Source organism: Oryza sativa, chromosome 5 (assembly GCF_034140825.1).
Source record: "Oryza sativa Japonica Group chromosome 5, ASM3414082v1".
Lineage (NCBI taxonomy): Eukaryota > Viridiplantae > Streptophyta > Magnoliopsida > Poales > Poaceae > Oryza > Oryza sativa.
The window spans coordinates 26,023,494-26,035,724 of record NC_089039.1 but is presented as its reverse complement, the minus strand read 5'-3'; the positions used below and the strand labels follow the sequence as shown (position 1 = coordinate 26,035,724).

General features: G+C 44.8%; 3 protein-coding genes and 2 non-coding genes across 5 annotated transcripts; 1 reads left to right on the top strand and 4 right to left on the bottom strand.

Moving 5' to 3' along the window:
• Window positions 1–219: 219 nt before the first annotated feature.
• Window positions 220–292, bottom strand: TRNAF-GAA (transfer RNA phenylalanine (anticodon GAA)). The gene has a single exon. It is a non-coding gene; the product is annotated as a tRNA-Phe (tRNA).
• Window positions 293–1,792: 1,500 nt separating this feature from the next.
• On the bottom strand, window positions 1,793–4,637 carry LOC9269468 (E3 ubiquitin-protein ligase APD2). Its single transcript, XM_015783502.3, has 10 exons — window positions 4,484–4,637; window positions 4,062–4,174; window positions 3,860–3,988; window positions 3,638–3,740; window positions 3,446–3,520; window positions 3,270–3,352; window positions 3,040–3,183; window positions 2,859–2,931; window positions 2,434–2,767; window positions 1,793–2,177 (listed from the first exon to the last, which is right to left on the bottom strand). Exons 1-10 carry the CDS (start codon window positions 4,533–4,535, stop codon window positions 2,102–2,104), a joined length of 1,182 nt encoding a protein of 393 aa, XP_015638988.1. The 5' UTR covers window positions 4,536–4,637; the 3' UTR covers window positions 1,793–2,101.
• Window positions 1,956–2,028, top strand: TRNAK-CUU (transfer RNA lysine (anticodon CUU)). The gene has a single exon. It is a non-coding gene; the product is annotated as a tRNA-Lys (tRNA).
• A 1,269-nt stretch (window positions 4,638–5,906) lies between the features above and the next one.
• LOC107280994 (BTB/POZ and MATH domain-containing protein 1-like) lies at window positions 5,907–7,033 on the bottom strand. The gene is made up of 2 exons (XM_066310323.1): window positions 6,719–7,033; window positions 5,907–6,620 (listed from the first exon to the last, which is right to left on the bottom strand). Exons 1-2 carry the CDS (start codon window positions 6,953–6,955, stop codon window positions 5,907–5,909), a joined length of 951 nt encoding a protein of 316 aa, XP_066166420.1. The 5' UTR covers window positions 6,956–7,033.
• A 682-nt stretch (window positions 7,034–7,715) lies between these two features.
• Window positions 7,716–8,505, bottom strand: LOC107280993 (BTB/POZ and MATH domain-containing protein 2-like). Its single transcript, XM_066310325.1, has 2 exons — window positions 8,385–8,505; window positions 7,716–8,223 (listed from the first exon to the last, which is right to left on the bottom strand). Exons 1-2 carry the CDS (start codon window positions 8,503–8,505, stop codon window positions 7,766–7,768), a joined length of 579 nt encoding a protein of 192 aa, XP_066166422.1. The 3' UTR covers window positions 7,716–7,765.
• Between the last annotated feature and the right edge of the window lie 3,726 nt (window positions 8,506–12,231).

Below are 12,231 nucleotides of genomic sequence, written 5' to 3'. Positions count from 1 at the left end.
ACACACAAAAACACTTATGCAAAAGAGCTAAGCAGAAAAACTGAAGAACTGAAGCCTTGGTAAAAAAAAAAAGAAAAAGAAAAAGAAAAAGTGAAGCCTTGGTAAAAAAAAAAGAAAAATGCAAAAGAGCTAAGCAGAAAAACTGAAGAACTAAGCCTTGGTAAAAAAAAAAAAGAAAAGAAAAAGTGAAGCCTTGGTAAAACAAAAAAAAAAGGAAAATGCGGTGAGCGTGGATCGAACACGCGACCTTCAGATCTTCAGTCTGACGCTCTCCCAACTGAGCTATCCCCGCCCTTGGTTAATTAATGATCTACTACAAATATATCTGTATCCTTAAGCTATCTCATATAAACACATTTTACATATATCTTCAAGTAGATTATGTTTATGTTGCAATGTAATTTTGTGTTTAAAATTTTATTTTGAGAGATTGAACAAATCCTGCCATTCTGCATGCATAATGACCCCGTAACTTATAAACAAGAAAAGGGCAAATCATGTTTGATCTTTTTAAAGGGGAACTTACAAAAACCACCTCAAATATCACACTGAGTTCGAGGGAAGAGGATTATCTGACTTATTTCCCTCTGACTTTGAGTCGCTTACGTGTGGACCCACTAAGTAGAGGGTCCATATGTCAGTGACACAAGTTAGAGGGAAGTAAGTTAGAGGATCTCAATCCGAGTTCGAGATCCCTGTAAAACCATTTGTAGCAATATCCTTTCCCAATTGTCACTGCTTGCACATATGCGATATCCATCAATACGATCCGATGTCTACGCTCAAGCCGAACCTGATATGCAAACAAACAGGGTTAGCGGAATCAGGAAATGTAGTAATTCGAGTAAGTCCAACCTTCAAGGAAGAAGGAAGGCAATCCGTCGCTTGTTTGTTGCAAGTTCTTTCCTTTTCTCTTTCCTTATGTGTTATATGACTTAGCACATCTTTTGATATACATGGACTCATCTTCCGGCGACCCCCATCTCTAAGAGCTGAGACTCGTGATTACCATCGCCCAACAACATGCTGGATGCCAGATGCCGCAATCGTGCCATCGAGCCTACCCAATATTACTGGTGACCACGGCTCCTTGGCTAGTACTCCCTCCATCCCAAAATATAATAACTTTTAGCTCTCAAGATTTGTCCCAAAATATAACAACTTCTCCACCAACATTCTCTTCCCAACCAATCACAACTCTCTACCATTCACTTTTCCCATCTACTTCCACTACTCAACTAATCACAACCCTCCATCATTCATTTCTACCCACTTTATTAATAACTGTGTCCTACTATAAAAATGCTTATATTTTAGAATGGAGGGAGTAGTATTCAGGTGAGCCCATGTGGGGTTTGCGGCTATGAGAACGGGTGGGCATAGGTGAATTAGGAGGAGGGAGATTTGTGATAAATCATCTTATCGGGAGTATCGAATTGAGGGTGACATTTGGGATGGTTTTTTAAATTTTCCTTTTTAAACAAGAAATACTACGTTTTACCGTTGATAAGTGATTGACTCTACGAACTGCTATCAACGAACATTAACTCTACGAAATACCATTACCAAAGTGTTTTTTCTTCTGTTTCTGCCATCTTCATTAAGTCTCCCATTAGATACATTCCGTTAACACGTCATACAAAAAATACATTTTACCTATAGAACCATATCTCAGAGTCTCAGAGTAGGAAGTGCTTGATATATTTGAAGGGGTAAAATGGAAATTTTGCATAAAGTTAACTAGGTGCATTTGATACTAATGCTAGTGGAGTTGGCATGGAGAAAAAGGAAAAAAAATTAAAACACTCTTATGTGATGTTATACCATAAAACTCCCGTTCTCGAGTATCAAACATTTTCTCCTCATAAATAGGTCTATAATAATAATCTTATCATCTGCAATGCGTCATATGACATAGTACAATGTATGCCTTTTGTGCATTTCTCGAACACCAAGCCCGTCTAGCTCAGTCGGTAGAGCGCAAGGCTCTTAACCTTGTGGTCGTGGGTTCGAGCCCCACGGTGGGCGTCCATTCCTTTTTTTTTCTCTCGTCTCCACTCCACTGGTTCGGAGAAACCCCATGCTTGAGCTCGCGGACAGCTCAGACGGAGAAGATCCTCCTCACTTTCTTCAGTTTCCTCCGGCACAACGGGCAGCTCCCGTCCTCCTCTGCCACCCTGCAACCACAGCGTTTGCAATTTTATGGTGATAAGGTTTACAAACCCTGAGGTTATCGTAATTATCACGGACGATAACCACGGTTCATGGTAACCACGATAACCGTTAATAACGATAATCTCACTTAGGCCGAGTTTAGTTTCAAACTTCTAATTTTTTCCATACACATGAACTTTTAACTTTTTCATCGTTTCAATTTTAATCAAACTTTTAATTTTAGCGTGAACTAAACACACCCTTAAAACAGTTTAGTACCTCGTGCCGCACGCGTGGCAGGTGGCGGAGTGCCCGCAGGGGAGGAAGAAGCAGTCCCTCCGCGCGTCGCAGCACACCACGCATAGGTGCCGCCCCTCGCCGCCGCCGCCGCCGCCGCCTCTTTCCTCTACGTCGTCGTCGTCGTCTTCCCCGTCGCCGTCGTGCGAGACGGAGTCGTACGACGACCCCAGGCTCGCGTCGTCTTCCTCTTTGCTCGCCGCCGCCGCCGACGACGACGACAGCAGCGAGGCTCTCGCGTCTCCTCCTCCAGGCCCGGGACCGAACAGCATGTTCAGTATATCGTACATGATCAGCAGTGCAACAGCCAACAGAACTGCAATTCAGAGGGATTAATAATTTAGTGTGCAGTCAATCCTACCATTAATTTGAGAGGTTCTTCTTGTAGGTGATTATTGAGTTGGTACCTAATCCGATGATGTACACTATCCAGCGAGGTCCATATGACAGCTTCACATAATGACCATCAGAATTCAGTCCCTGAATGAAATTGTGCACTAGACTAGTCAGTACTGCATCCGGCTAAAGTGAGCATTGTACAGTATACGAGAGGAATCTGAAGATGACAGAGAAGACGCTTTTTGTCACCTCTTTGGGGCCGGATGACAGAACCACAACGTTTTGTCCTAAAAACGGCAGTTTGTAAGTGCAAAGAGAGCTGGCCGGTGAGCATGTATAATCTGCTGCGCTGGTGTTGTAGAACAAGGTCCTGATTCTGAATTCCAGTAGCACCTGCCAGATGAAACCTCTGTAACAAGGCTGAAGATGCCACAAAAACATTTTGGAAGCTCTGTCGCTCTTGACACGGGGTAATTTACCGTTACATCCTGATTGTTAAAGTTTCCCAAGGCAATGAAGTACTCTGAAGAGAGATTGATAGTCTGCTTGATTGTTCCATTTCCTGTGATTACACATCCTGATAGCATTAGTATACGGATTCTCCCGGGGTACTGCAAGTCTGCAACTGATTCTTAGTCAATGAGATCATGCTTACCGTGCACCAAGTGCCAAGATAATGTGGTCTCATTTGCTGATGGATTCTCAGCCCATTGCAAGAAGCTTTCTTTGCCTATGAAGCAGTGAAGCACCAACACGCAAGAATTTTAATGGTGTCAGTGAAACTCTGTTACTGATATGAAAAAATCACACTTAAACACACTTGTTCATATATCTGAACCTTTCTTACCTCGCGCAATGATCATGCAGATTGGACGAGACGATTCAGTTTCACTCCTGACGCTGTAAGCTACTTCTATCTCCGATCCTCTGTTAAGGAAATACACCCATTCCTGCAGCACACAACATGGAGTATAGTAAGTAGCAACTAATCTTCAATTCTGAAAATAACTGACATGATCATGAGTTCAGAGTTTCAAACAGAATCACACAGATGATAACGCAGCATTACCATGTGAGAATTGGCTGGTACGACGGCGCGGCGAGCCTCCGACCAAGCGGCTGGGACGCCGAGAGGCGGAGCGACCGGCATCCCGTAGAGCACCAACCCATTCTCCGGCGACCCTCCCTCCGTCCTTGCCTGCAAGAGCGAGTGCACACATTAAAACACTCGTCCTGACTGAGCTCGTGCAGAGCTACGGGAGGATGGTCACCTTGATGTCCTGCGCAAAGAACGAGTTCGTCTCCACAAGCCTCGAGCAACCTGAGCCGATGACGACTAGCTCCGGCGAGCCGTGGTAATACCCCAACATCAACGCCGCCGGCGCTGTTCCATCAATGTAAAGGATCAAAGCGAGTTATAGCACTGAGACATAGGCCGTGTTCAGGTTTCCCAGCACGCAAAGTGAAGCTCGTATTATTGCATGATTAATTAAGTATTAAATAATATTTTTTTAAAAAATAGATTAATATGATTTTTTAAAACAACTTTTATATAGAAAGTTTTTTATAAATCACACCATTTATCAATTTGAAAATCGTATGTGCGGAAAACGAGAGAGGTGGGTTAGAAAAATGGGAGGAATAACACAGCCATATTATGTGTTGTCGATCAGAGAGATTCGGAGTAACTGACCCAAGAAACAGAAGGCGAGGAGGGTGACAAAGCAGAGCACTGCCGCCGCCATGACTGTAAAGTCTGTACCCGTCGCCGGCGCTGGACAGCAAGACGACGCGTGAGAGAAGCTGTGAATACCTGAACGGATCACGGCCGCGGGGGATTTTGTGGAATCGGTGTCTTAGCTGATGTGTCCTGGTTCGGTAGCTGGCTCGTGCTCCAACTACCATTCCACCTAGCCGAAAGAACAGAGCAGTAGTTAGTTGAGACTTGAGACAGAACTCACAGAAGGCAATTCGACACGAGTTAGCGATTGACATTAGGCTTATTCATTTTATTACCACTTTATTTGGGCTTTGGAAGTAGAGAATAGAAGTAACCTTTGACGATTAGAAGTAACTATACAGTAACGGAAAAATAACTTTAAAAAATAATTACAGTATTACAAGTACATTACTAGAGGAAAATAACTCTAAAAAAATAGAAATAACTTTACATGGTATTAAAAGTAACTTTAAAAAATAGAAGTAACTCATGTAAGAAGTGGCTACACTGGTAGAGGAAGTAACTCTCAAGAAAAATATAAGTAACTTTTCATGTATTAAAAGTAGCTCTTTGAAAAAAAAATAGAATTAAACATCCTGGGAATACCTATATTGCTAGATGATTTAAAAATAAGAATAAAATTTAGAAGTAGTTATGATTTGTATAAGTCACTTTTAGGTCTTATTGAATTTACTATCATAAATATCTGAGAAGTAAATTAATCAAATCTAGAAATAATTTACAACAAAAGTAATTTGCGTATATAAAAAAGTAATTTACAACATATATATTTATTTTTATCAAAATATAATTATGTAAGATCTTGTTATAAAGATTTAATTAAAGAATACAATGATACTATCAGAGTGTGGATCCAGTATATAATTTGAAACAAAAGTTTATTTGAGGCTTAGCTATTATGACTATTTTTTCTTTGTTGTTGCATACTTGCATACTCGGAAATACATGAATGCTAATTAGACATAACTAATTTCGGAAAGTGCACTCGGTTAAACATCGTATTAATTATGAAAGCACAAGCTTTGTAGTCTCGTCCATATTTTTTACTTTGAAATTTACTTTGTGATCACGATCACTTGTCGAGTTGACCCCCTCATATTTAAAATCTGGCTTCACCACTGTACATGAACAGTGTATTTTCATGCTTAGGCATGATTTAGTTTCCAACTTTTTCTTTAAACTTTTAACTTTTCTATCACATCAAAACTTTTCTACACACAAACTTCCAATTTTTCCGTCACATCGTTTCAATTTCAATCAAACTTTCAATTTTGATGTGAAGTTAACACACCCTTATTTCCTTTAAGAAGATCATCTAACGGCTTCGATCCTTGATCCTATTCAGCATTGCTTCAAATCATTTGTGCAGAACTGCTCAGCTACCACTTTTTGATGAGGCCTTCAAACAACTCTTGTCTAAAAGAAAAGGAGCAGCTGATGGAGCCGCCGTCGCCGGTGCCCAACAGTACATCCTTCTAAAATCCAGGACGACGCATGAAGAAATCGAGGCAAGTTTCCTTAGAACACGGCAATCATGCTGCTCCGCGAGCGCGATGACCTTCCCCACTGTGAACGCATCAATGTCGTACCTGTCGTCGCCGTCGCCGGCTGCTTGTTCCTCCATCTTCTTCTTCGTCGTCGTCATCATCTCCGGCAACGAGTCGGTGTACGCGAAGAAGAGCAACGCCTTGAACACCCGCGCCTCCATGCCGTCGACGCGGACGATGCCGGTGCTTTGGCCGACGACGACCTCCTTCGCAGTCGTTGCGCCGAAGAGCTCTAGGTCGAAGACGGACGACCGGGCGTCGAGCACGCACCGGTGCGCGGCGAACCTCTCGCCGCCGACCTCGAACACCACGTCGGCGCCAGTTTCTCCGCGGAGGAGGTCGCCGAGGTGACGGTGCAGGTCGGACGGCGGCCCGTCGACATCGACGCTGCCGGGCGCCACTTCCGCCGGGCGGAACTCGGTGACGACGACGTCGCATCGGACGATGAAGGAATCGTTCTTCAGATGCCTCCTCCTCGACCTCTCCAAGATTCTCCTCTTGACGAACCGGCTCGGCCCCTCGCCGCGCTCCCGCTCGTGAAGCTCGTCAAAGACGACGACGGCGGCGGCGGCGGCGCTGGCGCTTGCTCCGCCTCCTTCTCCGCGTCGCCGGCGAACCGGAACCGGTGCTGCGCGTACACCGGCGCGGCGACATTCTCGTCGAGGATGAGGTCGAAGGAGATGTAGTCGGCGCAGCCGGAGTTCTTGCCGTTGGGGTAGTAACTGATGCGCCATTGATGGCCTCCGATGGCGAACGCGCTCGACGTCATGTACACTCCGGTGGGTATCGGCGTGGTGGCCATGTAGCCGTCGATCGTGAGGAGGTTGTACCCGCTCGTGACGTTGGCTTGGACGATGGAGGCGGATCGCGACGCCATGGCCGGCAAACCTTGGTGTGTTGGAAATGCAGGTGCCTTCAGTTTACTACTCCGTCATCGTATGCTGATCGGATCAGATAGTTAATTAGGCCCTCTGATCTTGTCCGAATCTGGGTCTGTTTGTGCATATCGTTGGATCACGCGTACACAAGGACGAAGGGAAGTTTGGCTCTGAACGACCAAATGGGCCGTGGAGGCTAATGAGCCGGATCAAGAAACCCACACCAGCAAATTCTCCCTCTGTTTTCGATGGTTTTCCCTGCATCTGTACAACTACACATAGCAGTCAAAGAATGACTCTAAAAAGGTGATAAAATACAGGCGGTTTCATGCGCCTATGAATATAACAAAATATAATACTAGCTACGATTTTATCCCTCTAATTCATCTCTGAATATGTTAAAAAATATGTAAGCAACATCCATATCTCAAACATAGAGAAATTGTTGGTAGAAACTAATTAATCAAGCACGCAATATGCACAATGATAGGTCCAATTCGGAGCCCACATATATAACACGGCTATAACACTGTACAACGAGCTGCTATCTCTGTCTCAGGTTATAAGATATTTTGACTTTGGTCAGAATCAAACTACTTAATGTATTCAACTATTGATTGGATGAAACTAATTTAGTACTGTAAATATTACTATATTTATCTATAAACTTAATCAAACTTAAAATAGTTTGACTTTGATCAAAGTTAAAATGTTTTATAACCTGAAACGGAGGGAGAAGTAACTTTCAGAGCATGCCAATCAACTCCTCCGTGATGAACGGGCAGCTCCTACTCAGGTGGTAGAAACCATCAGTGGCTAACACCGCCATTAGATTGTCTGGAAAGCTGACAAAATCTAAGCAAGCCTTTATGAGGCCATGGGCCATGGCAATGGTACTGGTCAACCAACGCCATGATGGACGCCACTGTGCCCACGTCAATGTACTTGCACAACTTGCTCTCGCATATCAGCTTGAGCCTCTCCATGCCGTACACTTCGGCTGCGACAAGCAGACGCTGGCATATGGCTTCTTCCTCCTCCTTTCTCATCTCCGGCAACGAGTCGGTGTACACGAAGAAGAGCAGCGTCCTGAACACCTGCGGCTCCATGTCGTCGATGCGGACGACGCATGCGGCGTCGCCCTCTTTCATCGCGCCGAAGAGCTCCGCCTTGAAAACCTTGGACCGCGCCGCGAGCACGCACCGGTGCGCGGCGAATCTCACCCCGCCGCCGCCGCCGACCTCGAACGCCACATCCGCGTCCTTCCCTGCACGAATTAGGATTTAGGAGTTCGCCGAGGTGATGGTGCAGGTCGGGCAATCGGGGAGGCTTATTAGCGACGACAAGGCTTTGGGGCGCCGCCGTGTCATCGTTGACGACGACGACGACGACGTCGCAGCGGAGGTGAAGGAATCGTTCTTCATATACCTCGACTTCTCCAAGACTTCCCTCTCGATGAACTTGCAGCAACTCCGCCACTCCGGTCAGCGTAGTTCTTGAGACACGTCGACGGACAAGGCGGCGGCACTGGGTCAGAAATGCCCGACATATTACTACGAATATTTGGATCACATAAGTAAACAAAGTTCCTTTGTTTCTGTTTCACTATTCTGCTTAGGAAGGTACATGTCATTTGCTAGCACATGTTTGCAATTTATCTCGTATGGAGCAAATAGAAATTAACCCGAACTCTTGGGTTCCAGAGCACCATAAACTTCATTGCATATGTACCGCAATCAATCCTCCAAATGAAAAATCATATATGGGAAATTAATTATTCAAATGGGCAACCAGTTTCATGCACAACATAGGCTAGGTCCTTCCATCTAGTATTTGTAAATCTATTTTCTAAAGCTGTGTCGAAGCAAGATTTCAGCAATAATAAAAGGGGGTGGCTGTCAAGCTAGGAAAGTGGATGGGTTTGGAGACAAGAAATTTTATACAGGTTCAGGCCTTCTTATTCAAGAAGTAATACCCTACTCCTGTCCGGGGATGATTCCGCCGAGTGTGTTATTAATTGTATAGACTGGGAAAAAGAATCGCCTTCCAAGAGGCACACGGACCCTCCTTATATAAGGGAAGGAGTCCGCTTTACAAAATACAGTCCATATCCTAACGGAATATGGGATTATAGATAAAATACAATCGTAACCGACTAAGATCCCGGGTATTTCCTTGACATACAAGTTTAGAACCTAACCCGAGTATTCATAGAGATATTCCATCTATATTTGGTACCGTATATCCGACTAAATTACAACCGTCATGTCGATATGGGATATCCATAATCTCCACAGTAGCCCCCGAGACCTTCGTAGTTGACAAAATAGCCTTCTCGAAACAAAAAACAGTAGTCCGAGTGCTTCAATTCAACTTGCTCCAGCTTGCCGAGTACTAAAAATCAAAAACTGTGAAGGGCGAAAATAAAACATGGTGCATCGAGTAGATGCACCTAATTAGGTGTAGCCCCTGACTATGTGATTAGTTGAAAAACTAAACATATAGTCAAGAACCGAGTGGTTTTATAGCGAAGCACGCATGGTACTTAGTAAGATACCCAGCCGACTGCTTCTCAACTTGAATGTATCAAGGACAAAAAATACAAGAAGGGCCGAGTGATAAACACTCAAAGGTCCAAAAATAGACATGTTTGATAGGAATCCGAGTAAAAATCTCATAAAATGACCCACCAAACAGGATAGAAAATCATGGTAATTAATGAGTCCAATAGCCTAGGCTGTGACCCTTACCATAACCAAAATAAGCATATAACATGCTAAAAGAATGACTATTAATAAACCAGTCATCTCAAATCAACCCAAACAGCTTTTGCAGCCTAATAAAGCTTACAAAAAAATGGTATAACACCTTTCTGTCAGGCACCTTTTTATGCGCATCATAATAATTCCAAAGAATTATTGAATCGCGTTAAAAAGGATTTTAACAGCATTAGGCCACACCATCGTAAACACAAATTGCCAAAGCAAAAAGTGCCTAAGTCCCTAGAGATCACAACAGACCACGCTGATTATAGCATTGGGCTGAAGTACTGTACAGGCCCAGGCCCATTAGTGCTCCCGATACCCTAATAATACCGAAGTAAAAAACGTCTCTTCGTCTTCCCCGCCGAGACTCTCGCCATTTTCCCCATTTCCTGCTACAGTGCAAAACTACGCCGGGCAAACTAGGGTTCATCAATCCGCTCCAATCCACACTCAAAAACTTCACGAAATTTCTCCCTGCATCCACCGCTCCAATTCCCCATCCCTTTCCAGCCGTATCTCGAACTAAATCAGACCATCCATTTCACATTCATGGCGGAAGAAAGAGAAAGCTTCGAGAGTCAGTGGGCGCCCTCCGATGTGACGGAAGACAATCTGAAGGAGATGGTGGCGCACGGCGTTCTTCCAGCAAAAGAGATCATCGGGTGGCGACCGGCATTTGGTGAGGCATTCCCGACCTCCGATACACACGAAATCGTGGTATTTGCTCATTTCTTCTACGGTGGATTTTCTCTTCCAACCTCAAGATTTTTCCGGGGAATTCTGAACTTCTACGGGATTAGCTTGCATCATCTGAATCCAAACTCCATAGTGCATATTGCCAATTTTATTCATGCCTGCGAAGCTTTTCTGGGCATTAGGCCTCATTTCGCCTTGTTCCGCTGCATCTTCTTCCTCAAGCCCCAACCAAACAAGAGTAAACCATGCATCGTTGGGGGTGCTGGTTTCCAACTCAGGGGAACACTAAGCCAAAAATACTTCTCCATGCCCTTCAAGACCTCAAATAAAGGCTGGCACGCAAATTGGTTTTATGTTCAAAACCCCGAGCCTGTTCTTCTCGAGTACTCCTGTCTTCCTCCAGTTTATCGGGATACTTGGAACTCACTGCCAATGGGAGACGAAGCTGCACAAGCAGTAGAACTGATGGAGAGGATGATAAAGCTGAAAGAACAGGGCCTTCAAGGAGAACAGATCACCCGGCACTTTATCAAGTGTCGGTTAGCTCCAATCAAAGAAAGATCTCGCACAGCCTTCGAATTTGACGGCAAGCATGACCCAAACCGTGAAGATCCAGATTCTCTTGACTTCAAGGTCATGAAGGAAAGGATGTATAAGATCTTCTCAAACGCCATCGTTGTCAGCTACTTACACTTGTTGCCAGTCGTACCGTTCAATGCATTCAATCCTCCTCCACCGGTACGTATTCATACACTTCAACCTTTCTCAAAACATGATCTTGCTTTCTTGTTGAATCAGTTAACAATGAAGGATATTACACCCAGGAATTTGCTTTGATGAAGTCGGATCCCCCAATCGCTCAACGCCGATCGCCCCGCCACCAAACTGGGCAAGGGAGCGGAGGACCAAGAATTCGGTCTGAAACTCAACCAAGTGCTTCTGATCCAATCGGCCAGTCAGATTCTCGAAAGAGGAAGCTGGTTCTAAGTGACGACGAAGCCGATGATACCGCCAGGAGGCCTGGAGACCGAGAGACAACCAAGAAACTACCAAAGCAGGCTACTCCAAGGTAGAAAACATCCAGTCGCCCTGTGCCAAAGATCAGGAAGTCTTCTAGGTGCAACTCATATAACGATCTCTTTTGCATTGATGCGCACCCATTGCGGCAATAATACTGATAATCAAATTTGCAGGAAACCATCTGATATAGATCCGTCTGGGAAAGACTCTGACCCGACTAACGTGGACACAAGTTCTTCCAAAGAAACCGAGCCAACTGCTGAGGATCATCTGAGTGACAATCAACCGGCAACCGATAATGTAGAATCCGGTGATCAACCCCCGACTGGAATCCAGTCGGCCGAAGCCGAAGCCGGAGTTAATCAGGAGCCCCCGACTGGAAACCAGTCGGACGCAGGGCCAAGCCAAGAGATTCCAGAAGTCGAAACCCAAGCAGACAACCCTCGTGGACAAGACGCCAGCAATGACCGGAGATCTGGATCCCCTTTAAAAGTATCCGAATCCACTCGTCCTCGTCCAGAAATCATTACAGGTAAACACTTTGTCCGAAACCATGTTGACCCAAATAACTCTGATCGATCGTGTAACCTTTGTCAATGGATGCATTAGGACCAATGATCGGTGATGAAGAAGAAATTCCCCGTATACAAACAGCCGAAGATTCGTGCCCTCCTATTCTGGTCAAGTGGTGGGATGACAACTTGCAACCTCAAGGAATTGTAATAAACCGGCAAAAAGAAGACGAAGAGGTATGCCTACTGAAAAAGGCACTCAACCAAGCGACTCGCATTGTA